This window comes from Alligator mississippiensis, chromosome 9, assembly GCF_030867095.1.
Source record: "Alligator mississippiensis isolate rAllMis1 chromosome 9, rAllMis1, whole genome shotgun sequence".
Classification (NCBI taxonomy): domain Eukaryota; kingdom Metazoa; phylum Chordata; order Crocodylia; family Alligatoridae; genus Alligator; species Alligator mississippiensis.
Window position 1 is genome coordinate 37558561 of NC_081832.1, and position 21675 is coordinate 37580235.

Genomic DNA, 21675 nt, shown 5'->3' on the forward strand with positions numbered 1-21675 from the left:
TGTAGTAGACAGGTGGAATATGATGGAGATGCTCTCGATTCCTATGGAGAAGACCTCTAGGAGTAACCACCTAATATGAATGAGGGGTATCTGCCCTAGCCTGGACAGTGCCTTGTATTCCTGCATCTGGAATCCAAACTTTCTGCTGTAGAGAAAGAGCAGATACATTTCTTGAGGAATGCCAGCCGGTTCACTGTGATGGGAATGGTGGGAGGGCAAATGGTGGGAAGGTAAGGCTAAGGAGATTCAACTTCTCACTAATATCCATGATATGTGTGGTTTCTTTAGTGCTTACTGGAACTGAAAAAATGCAAGAACGGGTGGAAGAGGAGCAGGAAAATAGTTGGAGGCGGTGGAATTAAACAGCAGTGGCTGAGACTAGCCAGCCAGCAAGAGTTTGGGGAAAAAGAGTTTGGGGTCCCAGTGGAAAGAGGCTGAGGCTGGCCGGCCAGCCGGCTTTCTGTGATAAGTGGCAGCACAGTGGGGGTGGGGGATAACGGCACTGCTGGGGGGAGGATGGGGGTGGGGTGACCCAACTCCGGGCAGGAGCAGGGTAAAAAAAGTTTGGAGTCCAGGTGGAATGCATGCAGCTGAAGCTGGCTGGCCGACTCACTGTGATAAGTGGCAGCACAGTAGGGTTGGGGTCTAGTGGCACTGTTGGGGGCAACACAGGCGCAGGGGTGCGCCCAACTCCAGGCAGGAGCAGGGAAAAAAAGTTTGGGGTCTGGGTGGAATGCAGCTGAGGCTGGCTGGCTGGCCGGCTCACTATGATAAGTGGCAGCACAACAGGGGTGGGGGATAGTGGCACTGTTGGGGGGAACATGGGAGCGGGGGTGCCCCCAACTCCACACAGGAGCAGGGAAAAAAATGTTTGGGGTCCGGGTGGAAAGAGGCTGAGGCTGGTTGGCTGGCCAGCTCACTGTGATAAGCAGCAGCACAGTGGGGGTGGGGGATAACGACACTGTTGGGGGGAGCACCGGGGCAGGGGTGCTCCCAACTCCAGGCAGGAGCAGGGAAAAAATAGTTTGGGGTCTGGGTAGAATGCAGCTGAGGCTGGCCACCTCTGATAAGTGGCAGCAGCACAGTGGGGAAAAGAACAGCCAGAAGCGTGGTGCATGTGGAAAGGCGGAACATGTTTTTTTGGAAATATCATTTTTCATTAATCTAATAAGTAATAAAATAATCAGTAAAAATTTGCAAGATTAGCACCTGGTTGAATCAGTGCAGGAGAAATTAGATGAACTTTCATGGATTTCCATGGATTTACAAGTGAACCCAAGCAGTACCTGATGGTGCAATAGTTGCAAAGCAGGGAAAATCACATTTTTGGGCATGAGTCAGATCCATGTTACAAATTGAAAATGATAAAAATAACCCTCATGGAAGAAATTCAGAAGCTAAAAATAAAACATGTCAGAGGTGTTTTAAATTACCACCCTCCCCCCCCAAAAAACCCCCCGATAAAATAAGATGATAACATGGATACACAAATGCAATTTAGCTAGCTTAATGGCAATTTTTGTCACGTGGACACAGGAAAAGTGTAACATGGAAACAGGAGAGGTGTAACATGGATAAGTGCCCTCAGGGACCAACCCCCTTGAGACCTAAAGATTGGAGGAGACCTAATCAATGCCCATTGGAAGACGCATTTTCAAGACCTTCTCAATTAAGACTCTGTTGTTGATGAGACTGTTATGAACTCCATCCAGTCGGAGATAATCTCGGAATCCCTCCAACCCTAGTTGAAGTAAGGAAACGGATCGAGCACATGAAGAATGAGAAGGCATCTGGAATGGATGGAATCCCCATAGAAATCTTCAACCAGGGGGCAGAGGAGCTCATGTCATCACAGGTTCATGCCCTCATCTTAAGGATTTGGAATGATAAGGAAATCCCAGATGATTTACGGCTGCCATGATTATGACAATCTTCAAGAAAGAAGACAAGTCTGACTGTGGAAACTACAGAGGGATAGCCTTGTTGTCCACCACAGGAAAGATAATTCTGAGAATCCTTCTGAACTTTTCCTTCCACTTGCTGAAGAGCAACGTCTCCTTCCACTTGCTGAAGAGCTCCTCCTAGAATCTCAGTGTGGGTTTAGGGCATCAAGAGGCACAACTAATATGATTTTGACAGCTCACTAGCTTTAGGAGAAATGCTAGGAACAACAAAAGCCTCTCCACATGGCCTTCTTTGACCTCATGAAAGCTTTCAACTCTGTCAGCCAACAAGTGTTGTGGAGGATCCTTCTGAAGTACGGATGCCCACCAAAATTTGTCACCATTTTCTGTCTGCTCCATGATGGCATGTGAGTGGTGGTTCTCAGTAATGGATCTATTGCAGATCCCTTTGAGGTTAAAATGGGAGTTAAGCAAGGCTGCATCATTGCTCCAACATTCTTCTCAATATTCCTTGTCGCAATGCTACATCTGGCCACCAACAAGTTTCCAGCCGGAGTGGAGCTAAACTACTAAATGAATGGGAAGCTATTTAACCTCAACCAACTCTGAGTCAAAACCAAGACCACCCTGACCTCAATTATTGAGCTCTAGTATGCTGACGATATTGTAGTGTATGCTGACTCAGAAGCAGACCTTAAGGCAATCCTCAACGTCTTTACTGAGGCATACAAGAAAATGGGAACAACACTCAATATTCAGAAGACTAAGGTCCTCCACTAACAAGTTCCTAATGAATACTCCCCACCTCTGGTAATCCAAATCTGTGGTGAGACTCTGGAGAATGTTGAGTATTTTCCATACCTTGGAAGTCATTGCTTACAGAAGGCCAAGGTGTATGCTCATGAGGAGGGCAGAGAAAGCACTTCAGGGACATACTCAAGGCCAACTTAAAAAAACCCAACATTGATGTCAACTCATAGGAGACTAAAATCAAAATGAGAAGGCTACAAGGGATGGAAGTGAGCAATTGCTACCAAAGAGGAGTACACAGTAATAATCTGCACCTGTAGGGAGCTGATCAGGGCAGCAAAAACACAAACAATACAACTGGCAACCAAAATCAAGGACAACAAAAAGTCCTTCTTTAGAGATGTAGGGAGTAGGAAACAAAATAAGGAAAGCATAGGACCCCTGACAACTAAAAAGGGACAGCTGATACCCAACACTCAGGACAAAAGTGAACTCCTGAATGAATACTTCATGTCGGTATTTCATAGATTTCATAGACCTTAGGGCTGGAAGGGACCTCGAAGATCATCAAGTCCAGTCCCTTGCCCCAGGGGCAGGAAGTCAGGTAGGGTCAAAGGACCCCAGCAACATAAGCATCCAAGCATTTCTTGAATGAGTCCAGAGTAGGTACCTGTACCACATCTGGAGGGAATCTATTCCAGGTCCTGGGGGCTTGGACAGTAAAGAAATTTTTTCTTATGTCCAGCCTAAAATGGTCTTGGAGGAGTTTATGACCATTGGTCCTTGTTTTACCTTGGGGCGCTCTGGTGAACAGACGTTCTCCCAGATCCTGATGAACACCCCTTGTGTATTTATAGGCAGCCACCAGGTCCCCCCTGAGCCTGCACTTTTCCAGACTGAAGAATCCCATGGCTCTCAGCCTCTCTTCATAAAGCCTTTTCTCCTGCCCTCTGATCATGTGCATGGCTCTTCTCTGGACTCTCTCAAGCTTCTTGACATCCTTCTTGAATTGCGGAGCCCAGAATTGGATGCAGTATTTCAGCCGCAGCCTCACTGAGGCCTATTACAGCGGGAGGATGACATCCTGAGATTTACTTGAGAAGCATCTATAAATGCAAGCCAGGGTTTTGTTTGCTTTACCAGCTGCGACATCGCATTGGTGGCTCATGTTCATCTTGTGGTCAATCATGACCCCCAAGTCTCTTTCATCAGTGGTGCTAGCAAGTGTAGCACTGTCAAGCCTATAAGTATGCTGCAGGGTTTTTTCCCCCTGGGTGGAGTACCTTGCATTTATCAGCATTGAACTCATCAGACTTATGTCTGCCCACTTACTAAGCTTATCCAAGTCAACCTGGATCACTAGCTTGTCCTCAGGTGTGGGCACATACCCCCAAGTTTAGTGTCATCGGTGAACTTAGCCAGTACGCTTCTGACACCAATGTCCACATCGTTGATAAAGATGTTAAAGAGAACCAGTCCAAAGACAGAGCTTTGGGGGATGCCACTGGTCATAGAGCGCCATAATGACTCACTGCCATCGACCACTACTTTCTGGGTCCGACCTCGGAGCCAATTTCCCAGCCATCGGACTGTGGTGTAGCAGAGGCCACAGTTGGCCAATTTTTCCATGAGGAGGTTATGGGACACCAGATCAAAGGATTTTTTTAAAGTCCAGGTATATTCCACCAGTCCAAGGGTGTTAGCCTGCTTGATAGGATGCAGCATGATCATGGTGGGGGTGACCACTGTCTCATAGTGATGTAGATCTTGTGGGGAAGCATTTACAAAGACTAAATGTCTACAAGTCACCAGATGAACTACACCCAAGAGTGCTAAAAGAACTAGCTGACGTCATTGCGCAAACTATAGCCATGTTATTTGAAGATTAGTGGCACTCTGGAGAGATCCAGGAAGACTGGAAGAAGGCCAGTGGTATGCCTATCTTTAAGAAAGGGAGAAAGGAGGACCCTGGGAGTTACAGGCCAATCAGTTTTACCTCAATCCCAGGTAAAATCCTGGAAAACATTATCAAAGAGTCCATTACAAACAGGCTAACAGACTAACAGTATTCTGCAGGATAGCCAACAGGCTAACAGTGTTCTGCAGGATAGCCAACATGGCTTCATTATGTCGTGGAAACACACGCAGCATACTTTTGGGTCAGGTCAGCAGAAGCTTTTATTCAAAAGAAACTACAGCTGTAGGGGGGATTCCAAAGTGACATGGATTTTCCAAGCACTTGGAAGGGGTTCCCCCGCAAGAGCAAAATCAGGAGACTTATATACTTTTTAACAGTCGCTTACAACTCACGTGATCATATAGTGGAGTTTGCTAGAAAAAGCAGCTACAAACACTAGTTTGTTACTGCTTGGCTGTTATCAGGATGGGAATTATGGGGGAGACAAGGTTAGCTCACAAAGCGAGAACTAACACCCCCTTCTTGCACCTGGAAATCAGAGTTGTACATTCTTTTTTTCTGCTATCTTCAAGGCTGCGGTGAGCGAAGCAGTTGCAGAGCAGTGACAAAGAACAAACACTTTCCCTTATCTGTTCTACTATGCAGAGCCAGCAATTCCCCACAAAGTGGTTATGTCATCTTATAACTTGTATGATCAAAGTTTAAGGCATTTATATATATTTTTTCTTTTTCTGATTCCATAATTATGAACAGTTCATGCCAAACCAACCTCAATTCCTTCTACGATCAGGTAACTTGCTGCCTGGATAGGGGAAATGAGGTTGATGTCTTACACTTGGATTTCAAAAAGGCCTTCGACTTGGTTTCCCATGATGTCCTCATGATTAAATTGGAAAAATGCTGCTTTTTTACGGTCCGGTGCCTAGGAAACTGGATCCGTGGTAGGACTCCGAGAGTACTGATAGACGGGACTGAGTCATCATGGCAGGAGGTGACCAGTGGCGTCCCTCAGGGCTCAGTACTCAGACCAGTACTTTTCAACATGTTCATCAATGATTTGGATTCGGATATTAAATGTGAGCTGGCAAAGTTCACTGACAACACCAAATTATGTGGGGCGTGGTCACGCTCCAGGACAGCATGGCATTACAGGCTGACCTGGACAGGTTCACAAGGTGGGCTGACCTCAACCTGATGTTGTTTAATACAGAGAAATGCAAAGTGCTCCATCCAGGGAGAAACAATCCACAACACACTTACAGGATCAGCAGTGCTACACTAGCCAGTAGGGCTGTGTGTAACAGCACCATTTCATTTTGACTTCTATTTTTCCCTTTTGAAGGGGGACAGTGTTTCGTTTCGTCGTTTCATTTTGAAGCACTGTTCCGTTTCGTTTCGATGTTTAGCCCATAGGCTATAATGGGGAACCATGAAAATGCCTATAACTTCGTCATTTCTTGCCTGATTTGCATAAAAATTGCGGGGATGGTAGCTCCTTTTGACGGCATGAAGCCTGCTAAGCTTCAAGGAGATAGGTATAGGGGTTTCTGGGGATCTGGAAAACTGCACCTCAAACTGTTCAAAGCAAAACTCTTATCAGTTGCTGGCAGCGGCAGCTTGCTCTCATCCTGCATGCAGATACGGGGCCTGCACCCCCGTGAGGGCTGTGGGGCTCTGCCAGACTTTCCCTGGGGGGTGCAGGCCCCCAGATCTGTGCGTGGGACAACAGCTTGCTGCTGCTGCAGGCTGGGGCCAGCGCCAGCACCTGAGTCTGCCCGGTGCAGCCCGCGCCAAGCACCAGGAAGAACCTAGTGCTGCTACTGGCCCTAGCTGGCAGTGGCAGCGTGCTGTCATCCCACGTGCAGATCCAGGGGCCCACACCCCCTGGGCTGGCTGCAGGGCTGTGCCAGACTCCTCCCGGAGGGTGCGGGCCCCTGGATTTGCGTGCAGGATGACAGCGAACTGCCGCAGCCGGCTGGGGCCAGCGCCAGCATCAGTCTTCCCAACACTTGGCACAGGCTGTGCCCAGCGCTGGTCCCAGCCGGCAGTGGCAGCCTGCTGTCATCCCCAAGAAGAGCTAGGGGAGTAATCAGAGAGCTGGGGGAAAGATCAGGGAGTTGGGGAATGCAACCGGGAACTGGGGGAATGTTCAGGGACCTGAATATTCCCCCAGCTCCCGGTTCAATTTCCCAACTCTCTGATTGCTTCCCCCAGCTGATCATTTCCCCAGCTCTTCCAGGGGGGCTCGGGCCCCCAGATCTGCACACTGGGTTTCAGCAGGCTGCTGCTGCAGTTTCAATTGCTAGAAATAACGGGGACAAGCTGACTGAAGATCGCTTCAGACTAGACATAAGAAAACACTTCTTTACAAGTCAAGTACTGAAGGTTTGGAACAGGCTCCCCTATGAGGTGGTACAGTCACCCACCCTAGCAATCTTCAAAAAGTGTCTTGACGCTCATTTTGCTAGGGTCATCTGACCCCAGCGGTCTTTCCTGCCCAAGTGCAGGGGGGCTGGACCCAATGATCTGTAAGGTCCCTTCCAGCCCCTAAAAACCTATGAAACTATTGCCCAGGGCTGAGTGCAAATGTAAGAAGAGTCTGCTGCAGGGATCTCAGTACTTTGAAACCTCACAACAACAGGAGATGGAAAAGCAGGAGTGGCAGAAACAGCATGTTATGGAACAAATCAAGAATCCAGTGCCACCCACCCAACAAGGAAGCATATGTTCAAGCTGCAGTAGTCTATTGATCCTGGATAGGCCTCATCAGCCATCTTTGAACACACAGATAATACAATCCTGGAAGAAATCATCCTCAACTGCAAGGGTTGCTGAAGAGAAGAAGATAGACTCTTCAACACCATTATAACTCTCTCAGTTGTGATGTTCTATAACTGTGCCATCTTCAAGTAACGGGAGTAATAGTCAATAACAGCAAGGTAAACAGAACCTTTTGAGGTCGCTAAATTGGCTCCCAGCATCTACCATAGATAATCTGGTAATTCAGTCATAAAACATGGCCCTACAAGGACTAATCAGTGTTGAGCACAAATCTGACAACTAGCCCTTTCCCACTTGGTTGTTGCTGTGAGTGCTGGTGGGACCACTCTCTTTGTTCATTATTCAAATCACTTCTGTTTATTTTTATTTTTTATTGTAGTTTCTTGACTGTGCATTGCATCCACATTAGTTGATGCCTGATAGCGTTTGGAATTGCTTCTATTTCTCTTTGTTGCTGCTTAAATAACACTGATTGAGTTCTGTGACCGTCTTCTGGAGTGTTAAAGTGAGGTCTAATGGTAGCCTTTGTGAGAGCTCTTTATTATGAAGACCCACAACTAAGCAGTCCCTAATTAGTTTTTCCTTGAGCTCCCCATATTGGCAAGATTCAGGAAGTGTATGCAAAGATGTGATAAAGCTGTTCACAGGTTCTGAAGGCTTCTGTTTATGGACACTGAATCTAGCTCATTCATAAATCACATTTCTTTTGCCCAAAAATGTTCAGTTAATGTTTCTACCACATCATCACATTGCTTTTTCTCTGCCATCAGCCTGATCCTCCATTGAGTAGATGAGAGTACTTACTCGGTAAGGTTCAGAGTTTTTGTCCAAACCTAGCGTTACCATATTTCCAGTTCCAAAAAAGAGGACAGCTGTCCAGGAAGTGGTGGGGGGAAGGGAGTGAAGGGGAGATTGTGGGGGAGGGGGGTGTTTCTAACTGTTACAGTAAAGAACAAGTGTTACTGCCGCAGAAATTTAATGAGAAACAAAAGCATTAAGTAAATGCTGAAGCTGCACTCAAATGACAGACTGTACTCCTGCTTTGTGCAATATCTGCTTCGTCACTACAGTAAACACCAGGTTTTCCTTTCTGTTTAAAAATTGCAAATTGTCTCATAAAAAACCTGAATTCACTGATTTAAAAAAACATGAACCCACATTTTTCCATGATTAAATTGAAACCTCACTATCTATATATTGTTGTCAATTTAACACAATGTTTTATTGCTTTATTTACAATTTTAAAGCAATTTGGAAGTCTACTTTTTTTTAAAACAGAAAATCAGAGCTCCCGCACCCCTTTTGCTCAACAAGATGTGGGTCCAGCTGGGGCTGTACCCCAGCCCCCCCTGCTGCTTTATTGCACCGAGCAACTCCGAGTGATATACCAGTGTCCTGCCCCTGTGTTGCCCCTCGGTCCCAATTCAAATTCCCCACTCCCCTTTGGGCTCTGCTGGTGCCCCCACCCCAGCTGCCCCGGTTTCCTCCGGGCTGGAGCAAATGCGGCAGCTGCACCAACAGCTCTGGCTCCTGGGGGTGGTGGTGGATCCAACCACTGCACGGCCTGGAGGATGGGAGGGGAGGCCTGTGCACCCTCCACCCTGGGCAGTGTGCCCCAGCCAGGGCATGCACATGCTCATACACCCCACCCCCACCTTCCAGCTTCCTTGCATCCAGGTGTTCGGCCGGGGCAGCTCCCATACCCTGCCTGGCTCTCCACGTCTCCATGCATGTGCAGAGAATGACAGTGATTCCCGCCTCCTGCCCCTGCCTCTGCCCCCATTCGCTGAAGTGGTATTGTATTTTCCGTGTTTTTCTGTGATAAACGGAAAACTCAGATCTTGATTGAGTACTCAGCTCCCTATCCTGTGTGTGCACATGCTAGGTATTCTGGGAACTGTAGTTCTACCTAGCAGTGGCCATCTTGAAAACAGACCAGGATGGAAATCCCAGATATTTTGCCTGCATTTAAAAAGCCTGCCCAGACGCAGCACAGGAGGCCAAAAAAGAGGGCATGTCCGGGAAAACCTAGACATTGGTAACCCTATACGGACACTTCTGTGAAGCAGTTAAAACATCTGATGCAGCTAGGCCACATTCCAGGGGATTGGTAATCAAACCGTTTTGGTGGTGTAACTTTAACTGCCTGCATTTTCTCTGTAGCCAACCTCTGCCCTGAGCAGGACTCAGCTGCTGCTAGAGCTTGGTTTGCCATTTGGAAATCATCCAATTGCTGACTGACATTTGTGTTCCTGTTGGTGGCAGGATTTAGCCACTTCTGACACCATGTGCTATCTCATAGCTTAGGAAAAAGCAGGGAGACTTCTTGCTCTTAAAAGGGCTTTATTGCAACTAACACACACACCCAAAGATGGATGAAAACTTCCTATTGATGTCATCATGTCAGCAAGGGAGTTAACCCTTACTGCTACACATTAATGGATCTACTTGTGTGATAACCACCCTTAAGACCAAATCACAAAAAACAGTGAGGAAGAAGAGGACCTGTAACAGGGTTTTCTGCCTATGTCACTTCAAGGGAAAGAACAACTGAAATAAAGCCAGCTATATTAGAGTAAGCAACCAGGGGAAAGCCAAGATAAGAGGCTACAGAACTGCAAGTGCCTACCTGGGAGCTAGATACATTGAAATAAGAAAATAAGGGCAGAGCTCCAGATAGGTAGTAACAGCAGTGCTGTAGAAGCAGGAGGCCTATTTGGCTAACAGGAAATCCCTGTGCATGATGGAGGAGCCATGTGACCAGGAGGATGGATATAAGTTTGGCTCCTGAGCTGGAGCAAGCAGTCAAACCCTGATATATGCAAGCAGATGAGCTTTTGGGGGAGGGTAGGAGGGGGAGACTGCAAGAGGCAGATCCAAAGGCACCCAACATACTCTGGGCTGGAAGGGCAGTGGGATAGATACCCAGCGCAGAGTTTGAGTTTAGTTGGAAAGTTTGCTTGTGTCTTGGTTTATATTTATAACTGGAAGACCAGATTGCAGCTATGGGAGAAGTTTGGAGGACATGCAGCAGGGTGCCTTAGGTGTTCTATGTTTTGAGCCCTGCACTGGTCAGGATTCAGTGGGGCTGATGCCAGAGAGCCAAAGCCTGAAACAGTGGATCAGGGATGAGGGCCTCAGCAAGAGGAAAAAGGGACCAAGGCCATAAGGGCTGAAGCTTGGACAAATAAGTTAGAGCCCAAGGTGTAGAACAGACGAATAGGGCTAGGAAGCCCCACAAAAATGGTGACTGAGTGACACCTGTGAGGCATGGGGGTGACTGGAGGACACAAATGCTGCCCCTAAGGCATGTTTAATACCCAAAAGCACCGGTAGAGCCTATGGGGACATGAGTGGTGCCTGGGAAGTGCCAGCAGTAGCTGACTAAGGATCCAATTAAGTAACTTAAGTTATAGATTCATAGATTCATAGATGTTAGGGTCGGAAGGGACCTCAATAGATCATCAAGTCCGACCCCCTGCATAAGCAGGAAAGAGTGCTGGGTCTAGATGACCCCAGCTAGATACTCGTCTAACCTCCTCTTGAAGACCCCCAGGGTAGGGAAGAGCACCACCTCCCTTGGGAGCCCGTTCCAGACCTTGGCCACTCGAACTGTGAAGAAGTTCTTCCTAATGTCCAGTCTAAATCTGCTCTCTGCTAGCTTGTGGCCATTGTTTCTTGTAACCCCCGGGGGCGCCTTGGTGAATAAATCCTCACCAATTCCCTTCTGTGCCCCCGTGATGAACTTATAGGCAGCCACAAGGTCGCCTCTCAACCTTCTCTTGCGGAGGCTGAAAAGGTCCAGTTTCTCTAGTCTCTCCTCGTAGGGCTTGGTCTGCAGGCCCTTGACCATACGCGTTGCCCTTCGCTGTACCCTCTCCAGGTTATCCGCATCCTTCTTGAAGTGTGGCGCCCAGAATTGCACGCAGTACTCCAACTGTGGTCTGACCAACGCCCTATAGAGGGGAAGTATCACCTCCCTGGACCTATTTGTCATGCATCTGCTGATGTACGATAAAGTGCCATTGGCTTTTCTGATGGCTTCGTCACACTGCCGGCTCATGTTCATCTTGGAGTCCACTAGGACTCCAAGATCCCTTTCCACCTCTGTGCCACCCAGCAGGTTATTCCCTAGGCTGTAGGTGTGCTGGACATTTTTCCTCCCTACGTGCAGCACTTTGCATTTCTCCTTGTTGAACTGCATCCTGTTGTTTTCTGCCCACTTGTCCAGCCTATCCAGGTCTGCCTGCAGCTGTTCCCTGCCCTCCGGCGTGTCCACTTCTCCCCATAGCTTTGTGTCATCTGCAAACTTGGACAGAGTACATTTCACTCCCACGTCCAAGTCGCTGATGAAGACATTAAAGAGTATCGGTCCAAGGACCGAACCCTGCGGGACCCCACTGCCCGCACCCTTCCAGGTCGAGACCGACCCATCTACCACGACTCTTTGGGTGCGACCCTCTAGCCAATTCGCCACCCACCGGACTGTGCAGTCATCCACATCACAGCCTCTTAATTTGTTCACCAGTATGGGGTGGGATACCGTATCGAAGGCCTTCCTGAAGTCCAAGTATACGACATCCACCCCTCCTCCTGTGTCCAGGCATTTCGTAACCTGGTCATAGAAAGAGACTAGGTTGGTCAGGCACGATCTGCCCGCCACAAACCCATGCTGGTTTCCCCTCAGCACAATTTGTCCTGCTGGGCTCTCACAAATGTGAGCCTTGATAATTTTTTCAAAGACTTTACCAAGGATGGAGGTGAGACTGACTGGCCTATAGTTGCCCGGGTCCTCCTTCCTCCCCTTTTTGAAAATGGGGACCACGTTAGCCCTTTTCCAGTCCTCCGGGACTTGGCCCGTGCGCCACAAACGTTCGAATATTCCCGCCAGTGGCTCTGCAATGATGTCGGCCAGTGCCTTCAGCACCCTCGGATGGAGCTCATCCGGGCCTGCCGACTTAAAGGCATCCAGTTCTTCCAAGTGACTCTGCACCACCTCAGGATCTACGTATGGAAGTCTGGCACCTTGCTGCTGCCTCTCTACAATCCCAGTGAGAGACTTGTCGTGCCCCTCACTTAGGAACACTGAGGCAAAGAACTCGTTGAGGAGTTCAGCCTTGTCCCCCCTGTCTGTCACCAATTATTTCTGGCCATTTAGCAGGGGTCCTATTCCTCCCTGGGCCTTCCTTTTACTCCCAATATATCTAAAAAACAATTTCTTGTTGTCTTTTACTTGGGTTGCCATCCTCAGCTCCATGGTAGCTTTGGCCCGCCTAATTGCCTCCCTACAAGCACGAGCAGAGGAGGTATATTCATCTTTAGTGATCTCACCCTGTTTCCACTTTTTATGTGCTCCCCTTTTGGCCCTTAGGCTGCCCTGGATTTCTCTGGTCAGCCAGGGAAGCCTCCTGGCCCCTTTCCCTCTTTTGCCTCGCTCGGGGATCGTCTTGCTTTGTGCCCAAAGGATCATTTCCTTTAGGCACAGCCACCCTTCTTGGGCACCCATCCCATCAAAACTCCTACTCTGCAGTGCTTCCTTGACTAATCGCCTGAGTGCAATGAGATCAGCTTTCCTAAAGTCTAGCACTTTTACCCTACTAGTTACCTTACCCACTCGCCGTCTTATGTTGAATTCTATTATAAGGTGATCACTGTCTCCCAGATAGCTACCGATAGCCCCAGAGTCTTGGAGTGACCTTCCCTTATGGTAAGGGAAGACTCGGTAAGGTCACTCCAAGACTCTGGGGCCACCTCCCACCCTGATAGAACATTTTCATCAAGGCATGGCAGGCCAGACTCTGCAGCGGTACATGGAGGAGCTGGAGTTGGGCAGGGTTAGTGTAGTCACTAGGGGGTGCTGCAGCTTCCCCAGAGCCCTTTCTGTGACATGTCCCACCCACCTTTTGCATTAATTATCCTTCATGAACTCAAGCAGGATGAAACAGAATCACACTTAGGTGCCCAAGTCCTGATTGGTGGAGTGGAATCTGATCATGTTTACCCTCCTCCACCTGGGTATGCAGCAATGCACAGAGGGTACATGTGAGGGAAGGTTTACTGGTTTTGTGTAAAGGGAAGCAGGAAGGCTGACCTTTTTTTCTTAGGCACAGTTAGGGCTGTGTTACCTTTTCTAGACTAATGGGGGAAAATGTCATTGGTGAGAGCTGTGGGTCTGCTCTGTTGGATGCTCTTAGTTCTTGTTGCTTTCTTAGCTTTCCATTAGGTGTGTTTTCTTTGGAGCAAAATAAGTGACTACAATGTAGTGTTTCTGTATGTGAATTCTCTGGTGTCTGTAGACCTGAATAGGATTTTTCTATGCTATAATGGAGGAAAGGTCCTGATCAGAGCAGAGCATAGGCTCAGAACCTTTCTGGGCCTTTCCTGAAGGAAAATCCATGGATAAGAGATGCTGTTACTTTGCCTGAGGCCCTGCTCTTCACGTAGGGTGTTCTGTTGCTCAGTGTTCTGTTCCTGAATCTGCCAAACACTTTGAGAGAGATCCTGATCTTACAGACAAGTGAGCCTTACTTCTGTACTAGGAAAATTCAGTCAAGCAGCTGAGCTATAACAGGGGTTGGCAATCCCTGGCACACATGCAGAGCATAGCACGTGAAGCCACTCTGCTTGGTTTGCTACAGCTGGCCTGCACTCCAGGCAGCTGCTGCCAGCCATGGAACCTGGGCTGCTTGCAGCAGGTAGCCAGGAAGCTGCAAGCCCTGTTGCAAGCAGCCTGGGCTCTGTAGCAGGCAGTAGGGGCTTGCCCAGAGCCCAGGCTGGCTGTGGCAGGCAGCCAGGAGTCTGCAGCCAGTATAACGGGGTCCAGAGGCCTAGCCCAGCTCTGTGGCCAGTGGAGGCTGCACAAGTGCCTTGGGGCACATGGTCAGGAAGGTGCTGAAGTTGCATTGCCCCGAACACCTTCATCATCGTGCACCCTGAGGCATGGAGCCTGGGCTGCTCACAGCAGGTGGCAGGAAGGCTGCAATCAGCTGCACCAAGGTTTGCAGAGCCCTGACCCAGCTCATTACTGGTGACAGGTACATACTGCCTCTGGCAGGATGGCAGAGGAGGGGCTGTGGCTGCACTGCCAGAACAAAGAGTTGGACCCCTTTCAGCTGCCTCTGGCACACCCACATCTTAGAAATTGAGGTTGGGCTGTTTTTGGCAATCTAGCCAAAAAAGTTGCCAACCCCTGAGCTATAAACTCTCTCCATGAATGTGATATAACCAGCACAGCTTCTAGGGAAGAAACTTGTGCTTTGTTAGTCTCTTAGAATTCTTTAAACCTTTAATAAGGAATCAGTTGATTTAAGTAAAGTACATTTTAAATAATAAGACTGTTTCTTATTAGGGCTACTGTTTATCACTAAAATAAGTGTAAGATGTTTTCCAGGGCTTTTGACAGATCTTTTATAAGAAGCTGTTAACGGAGCTCAGTAGCCATTGCCTTCCAGCTGTGGACTGAACCATTTTCCCCAGCCAATACCCACTCTCTCCCACCTCAAGTCTTCACACCCAGCAACCGTTACAAATTGCCTAATCTGGGATTTCCTTATATATTCCTCTGAAGCAGCTAATACCAGTCTCCTGTCAGAAGACAGGAGGCTAGGTGAGCCTTATGCCTGAGCCAGAATTCATGTCCTAAAGTCCGGGAGGGGTAAAGTTGCCTGGAGCTGCTGAGCTCCTGACCCATCCCATCAGTTGCTGTTTTTTTTCCTGGTTACAGGAGCCCGGGGAAACTCTTCTCCACCTGGCAGTGTTACAGTCTGACCGAACCTCCTTGCACATTGTTGATTTTCTAGTGCAGAACAGGTAAGCCAACTTCAGGTTCCACAGCATGCATGGCTTTGCCTGTTCAGTCCAGGACATGAGACATCTTATTTACTTTAATACATTGCCAGCAAAATTAGTGCTGGTGGAAGGTACTGGATTGACAACCTTGGAACCAGTTTCCTCTGCATATCTCTAGAAGAAAAGCCACAGACAAGTTGTTCCTCAGCACCAGGGCAAGCTTTCCTTAATTCCCTGCAAACATATCAGTCTTGACCTGGAGCAGCCACTTTTAGTTAGAGGGAAGTTCAGGGTCCATGACCATTCCTTGGCCTCTCTGCTAAAGGAACCAGCGAGTACCAGTGGTGATGGAGATTTTGTGATGGGGACACCTGTCCCACTGAAGTTCAGTCTGTGTTCACCACCTCCCACCTACGCCGTTGAGAACAGTTTTCAAAGGGGAAATGCTGCACTGGCTGCACCTCAGGCTCCACAATCCACTGCTGACTGACCTAAGCCATTTTGTCTCCAAAAAGACAATGACTAGCTTCGTTTTGTCTAAAGTATGTCTGTATCTTTCTGAGCAGGAAGATGTACAGTTGACTTTCTTCCATAGTCAAGCCCAGTGACCCCAAGCAATTTGGGGCCACTGTTAAAGCCTGTCCTCTTAAGGGATCCACTGTCACAGTACAAGTGCACTGTCCAAGTATTTATGGATTTATCTCATCACCCTCAAGCTCAGCTATCAAGCTCTCATCACCCTCAAGCTCAGCTGTTATCATCTCCATTTTATACAAGTAGAAACTAAGGCACAGAAAAATTAGTAAAGCTGGAAATTGAATCCACCTGGGCCTCAATCTAGCACTTTAGCAATGAAACTACCTTTCATAAATGCTTCTTCTAAAACTTTATTTTCTCCTTTACCTGCTGTACTTTCTTATTGCATTAGTTACCTTCATTTTTCCTGAGCTCATATGGCAGTAAACCATGAAAGCTGATAAAACTTTATAATCACTCAAAATGAACTTCTGTGCTGGCATCACTTGTTAAACAAGGATTGGCCATGTTGTTACTGCTAACTTGGTATCATTCTGTCTTTGTCTTTAGATAGACAATACTACAGCCCATCTATGACCTCTTTTGCAAGCTTAGACACAAAATTAAGGCTCAGTTACAATTCCCTTAATGGTTATCTTTTTTATATGCCAAATTAGGAGAGTTACTCTTTCTAGCGATCCTGCATTTCTTCTTAGCAGGTGGGGTATCACTATTGTACTACCCAAATCAGATAAAGAAGGTAAGAGACAGGCCTGCAGCTCAGCCTTTATTGTTTACACCTCAAAGCACAAGAATAAACACTGGTCTCAGTGCCTGTCTAGCTGTGGGGACTCAGAATGGGGTAGGAAGGTGACATGTAGACTGGCAGTAGGTCATCTTATATTTACTGAGGTCTTCAAAATCCTCTCTCTGCCCTCCCATCTAACCAAATATTCATATATGGCTTATTTTAATAATTTTTTTCTGATTGGTTTTATTCAATTTTTTTGTTTCACTGAGATAATGTGAATGGGACCAAATCATATTTTTTACAAACTTGGAAGATGCCATTTAACTGAGATCTATGTCCTTGTGAAAATTACAGTTCTGGAAGGGAGGATTCCGTATCTTTTTCTCTCATGACCTGCAAATGCTACTTGCCACATCCTGCTGGGATTTTGGTTGTGGCCGTGTTGGTCTAAGGATGTAGGTTGACAAGGTTCTTTGGGTAGATGTTATATCTTTGAGTGTGTGTAGATGACATGGGGGCCCTAACTTGAATGGATGGGTTTTTAAAAACACTGCTTCAATTTAGGGCCAATAAAACCCACATGTTGTGCACACACCTGCCTCTCCGGTGGCAGGGAGGGGAGGGCATGCTGCTGGCTGGTGGAGCAGTTTCTGGACTACGGGGGGGGGTGCTTCCCTCTGTGGCAGCAGCGCCCCCCCTTCCCCCCAGGCAGCACCCTCCCACAGGCACCTGGCTCAGGCAGTCCCAGGGGGCACCGCAACCACGGAGGCAGGTACCAGGCCCCAGCCCAGCTCAAGCAGACAGGCAGACTCCAGGGGTGGGAAGAAAAAAGATCAGGCTTGCCACTTCTTTTGCCTCTCTTTGGCAGAGCCTGCCTTCCCAGGCTGCTTCCACGCTACCTGCAGGGCTTCCTGCAGAGCCCCTGAGCTACACAGAGCCCAGTGCTTCGCTCCACAGCTAGTAGGGCAGCAAACTAAAACTCCTCAAAGGTGTTTTAGTTTGCTGCGCCCCAAGTCATTTAAGATGCATTATGCCGCCAGATTTGCTAGAGCGGCTGTAACTAATGCACAGTACGCCCCCGAGGCGTGCAAATGCCCACACCATTAAAGTAGTGCAAAAACGTTTAGCCTGCTTTAAAGTGTCGTGCACACATGCTCATCATTTCATCTACACACAGCCTTTTATTAGACCAACTGAGTAGTTGGAAAAAGTTCTTTGCAAGCTTTTGGGTGCAATCACCCTTCTTCAGGCATAGGGAGTTTCTTCTGTTCTGAGACTGCAAGGAAAGAAAGAAGCTAAAAGTGTGACATGATGTCAGTGAGGATGTAAATAGGTGGAAATTAGGAACTTGCCACATCCTGGCTCTTTTAGGTAATAGACTAAATTCATTTAGTCTAGGCAATTCATTTGTTGTACTACAAAAATAAAGTGCTATTGAGCTGTCTGGCTGGAGTACTACAAAGTCACCATACAGGTGTAGTCTCCGATCAAGTGGCTCTAAGGGGCTGCTCCTTGGCTCCTTTTGGCCCTGAGGGGAGCCTGACAACGAGTTCTATCGGCAGTTGAGGTGGACGAGAAGAGGAGGTTGTGTATATAGCACTACACATGTAATGAGTGTCTATGTTGTAATGTCTGGAAAGGTTTATTCTGAAACAGGCTTTGGAGCTTTCTCCTTCAGCCATACTCCTGTAGCACAGCAAAAGCCCCTAGAAAATAACCAAGGCTGACAACAGGTGGCTTCAGTGGTGGACTCTTTTCCTTTTGCTCTGTTCCTGGATCCAAACTCCCAGAGCATCCATAACTCCTCTTTTCATCTTTTTCTACACATAAAATACATTTTGACTTTGCCATATTTAGTTAACAAAGGCACATTATTATTTCAATATGAATCTAGCTGGCTACATACAATTCAGTTATTTTTATCAAATGGCAAAACTTGAGTTGTTACTTTTAATTCTATTAAGTGCTTTCCAAAAAAGCAGTTATTTGCACTAGGCCTATCCTAATATTAGTGGCCTTGACAAAAATTCTTATTCTTCTTTCCAAAACTACTATTTATTGCTTAAATGGAAGATCCTACCCTGGGGGTCTTTAAGAAGTGGCTCGATGCCTACCTGGCTGGGGTCATTTGAGCCCAGTTTTCCTTCTGCCCAGGCAGGAGGTCGGACTTGAAGATCTACAAGGTCCCTTCCGACCCTACTTCTATGATTCTATGATTCTATGATTGGTTAAATACAAACTTAGGTGCTCATTATTCATAATTTAGGCTTGTGCTAGGTCTGCAGTCTGCACCTCAGTATGGTCTGTCAGTCACTGAGCATGTTTGCAGCCTACGCTGTCCTCTGTCAGGCACTGCCATGCATGATCTAGTATGCCAGTGTCGGATTACTGTGTTGGGTGTCAGATCACAGGGTCGGATTACATTGTTGAGGTACCTACAGCATAGAAAATGTTAACAGCACAGAGGAGAAGGAGGAGGAGGCCGGGAACGGTGAGAAGCAACAGGACTTGGAAAAGTAAAGTCAAATGTATGACATGAAGCCATGGTCACCATAATCATCTTCACCCTAGCAGCAGTCCTTTCCAATTGCCACTGCCCTCTTGCTCAGTTCTCTTTCTCTCCTTTTGTTTTGCTCAGGTCCCATCTCTCTTCTCATCCCTGAACAGCTCATTTGAACCTAGTTATAAATCTGTTCTCCACTTGTTTTTGTTTCTTCCTTACTCTCTATGCATTCTTCCCCAAGCCTGTCTCCCATTCATACTTACTTTTCCATCCTCTTCCATTGGGTATCTGTCTTAAGTACTCCTGCCCTTTTCACGTGTTCTTTTTAATACCCATCAAGGAGCAGATTTTAAAAAATTGCCCACTGTTGCTGAGAGTATTGAGCTTCATGTCTGCCTCTGCAATTGCACTGCCAGCTCTGTGAACAAGAGATCTGCACTCTGTCAGAGCTCAATAGCCAGACCACACTGGGCCATAGCCTGCCCTCATTAAATCCCATCCTGCCAAGTGCTTGGCACTCTCCTAGGTAGGCTCTGGTATGGGACTGCTGGCCAGGCTCATGCTGAGGCTTATCTTGATCCCTGTTACCTCTAGCTAGTTCAGGAAAGCCGGTTATTGTTAATCTTCCCTTAAATCTATAGTAAGACCGAAACAAAAATCTTAGAGCAGCCTGTCAAGGGCAATTTGCAGATTTGCTGTTGTAAATAACCCTGGCACTTCAGTGAAATATCCTTTACAAATGATAAGACAGAGACATTTCACTTCTGAAGAGGGAGAAAGGTGTTGTGCACAGGAGTTCCAGACAGAGCCAGAGTAATGACTGCAATAAGGCAGCCTCAGGAGGCCAAGCTGGTAATCAGCTTTCTATATCCCTGCTGGCTAGTGACAGATGCCTAGGTTATGCCAATCCTGCTCTCTGCCCTTCACTGGGAATATGCACAAACCTGCCAATGCTCCATCTTTAACAATTTATGCCAATTATTTAATGACGGGATTCAGAGAGTTGTAAATAATTTGCATATAGTCAACTTTCATCGATCCTTCGTGGCTTCCTCCTGGAGAGAGACTGCTCCCAGCTGAAACTGGAGCAGCAGACCATCCACTTTCAGATACTGCCTGAACCAACTCAGTCCTTTCTATTCAGTCTTATCAGATGCATCCTTCCCTCCACCCCCAGTCTCTTGACCATTCAATCCATGCCTGCTTCTGTTGCTGCCACTCTCTATATCCAGGGAGGCCCTGGTGGTTTGAAGCCAGGCATCAAAATGATCACTGGCTGTCATAAGAGGAGCTATATGTCTTGCCCACAATTCAGTCCAATGCATGATTTTCAGGCTAAATAGTGGGTAGGCTTGACTGTGCAACCCAGTAGGTGATCTCTGTTGGTATTTTGCATCTCTGCAATCAGGTACCTTACTGAAAAGCCAGCATACTGGTGAGTCTTAGTTCTGCTCCTTGTTCATGTGATGTAGGAAGAAAGGTTTTTGTGTAAATGTCATTCACTTAGTATCATAAATGAGAAGAACTGCTTATTTTCAAGCATACTGATAATTCTCAATATCTGCTGCAGTGGGAGCCTGGTGAAGCAGACAGTGAAGGGGAACACACCACTTCATTACTGCTGCCTCTACAATAAACCTGAGTGTATAAAGCTTTTTCTCAGAGCCAAGGCCAACATTGCCATCAGTAAGTGACTGTGGGAGACACTATATATATGGGAGCAGTTTTGTTAGCTTGACTCAGTGAGTGGTGGATGGGTTTGAGGATGTCCCTGATGGTTTGATGTCTCTGATGGATGGATATGTTCATGGTTGGTTGGATGGATGCGTGCTCCAGGACTGATCTCAGGTAGGTGGTAAGCACAGAATGCCTATTGCGCCACTGTGCAGGGCAGTTAATAGGTGGGCAAGGCCACAACAATTTAGGTTCACCTGACAGTGTCCCAGGACAAACTGTTAGCAGTTCTTTTCCCATGAACCTTTTTGCGGTCTGTCCCAGGACAATGAAACCAGATGTCTGAATAGTTGCACCTTGTCCAGGGAGAAACTGGTTTACATACACATCACATACACATTCAAATTCTATCTTCCTTTCCCTCTTTCTTAGTGGATCTGCAGCTGCAGCTGAGGCACAAGTTTTGTGCACAACCCTTAACCCTTTTGGCAGGGTAGCATAAAAAGAGGCAGGGCTAGAGTGCAGTCTGTGGATGTTGCTGAGGGAAAAATGTCTCTAGTCAAAGTACAGGACATGAGACATCCACAAGAGAGACTATGCATGTGGGCAACACATCTCAGAGAACTACAGTTACTAGTAACTGTCTTCATTTGCCCATCTGAGTTTTCTTCTTATCATAACTGTTATTGGACAAAACACAGGAGTTAAAGTTAAGTGCTGGTTGATATGTGGTGAAAGCCTTATCAGCAAAGGCATTTTATCCAGATACATAGAAGTATAGCATGGTACATCAAATTTCTTGTTAACCACTGCATAATAATTTCATACTGGTGAAAAGAATTGATGAGTTATACAGCTGTTTCCCCAATCTTCCTATCTCTGTAACGATAACTGCCTTCTGCATTCATGATTTACAGTGGCTGCTCTTTTCCCACAGCTAATAATGTGGGAGAAACAGCCCTGGATGTTGCCAAGCGAATGAGGCATTCCTTGTGTGAAGAACTGGTAAGACATGAGACCTCACTTTCAGCAACCTGGAAACAACAGGGAGAGCTGTTAAAACCAGAACAGGGACTACATAGAAGTAACA

The 21675-nt window shown here is 47.1% G+C and overlaps 1 protein-coding gene across 2 annotated transcripts in view; it reads left to right on the top strand.

The window, feature by feature from the left end:
• LOC106737099 (arf-GAP with SH3 domain, ANK repeat and PH domain-containing protein 2) overlaps window positions 1-21675 on the top strand; it is a 105556-nt gene that overhangs the window by 57113 nt on the left and 26768 nt on the right. For both annotated transcript variants that reach the window (XM_019485564.2, XM_059733321.1), the window contains exons 18-20: window positions 15077-15162; window positions 20482-20597; window positions 21523-21590. In XM_019485564.2, coding sequence (XP_019341109.1) covers window positions 15077-15162; window positions 20482-20597; window positions 21523-21590 — 270 coding nt within the window. The remainder of the gene's footprint in view (window positions 1-15076; window positions 15163-20481; window positions 20598-21522; window positions 21591-21675) is intronic.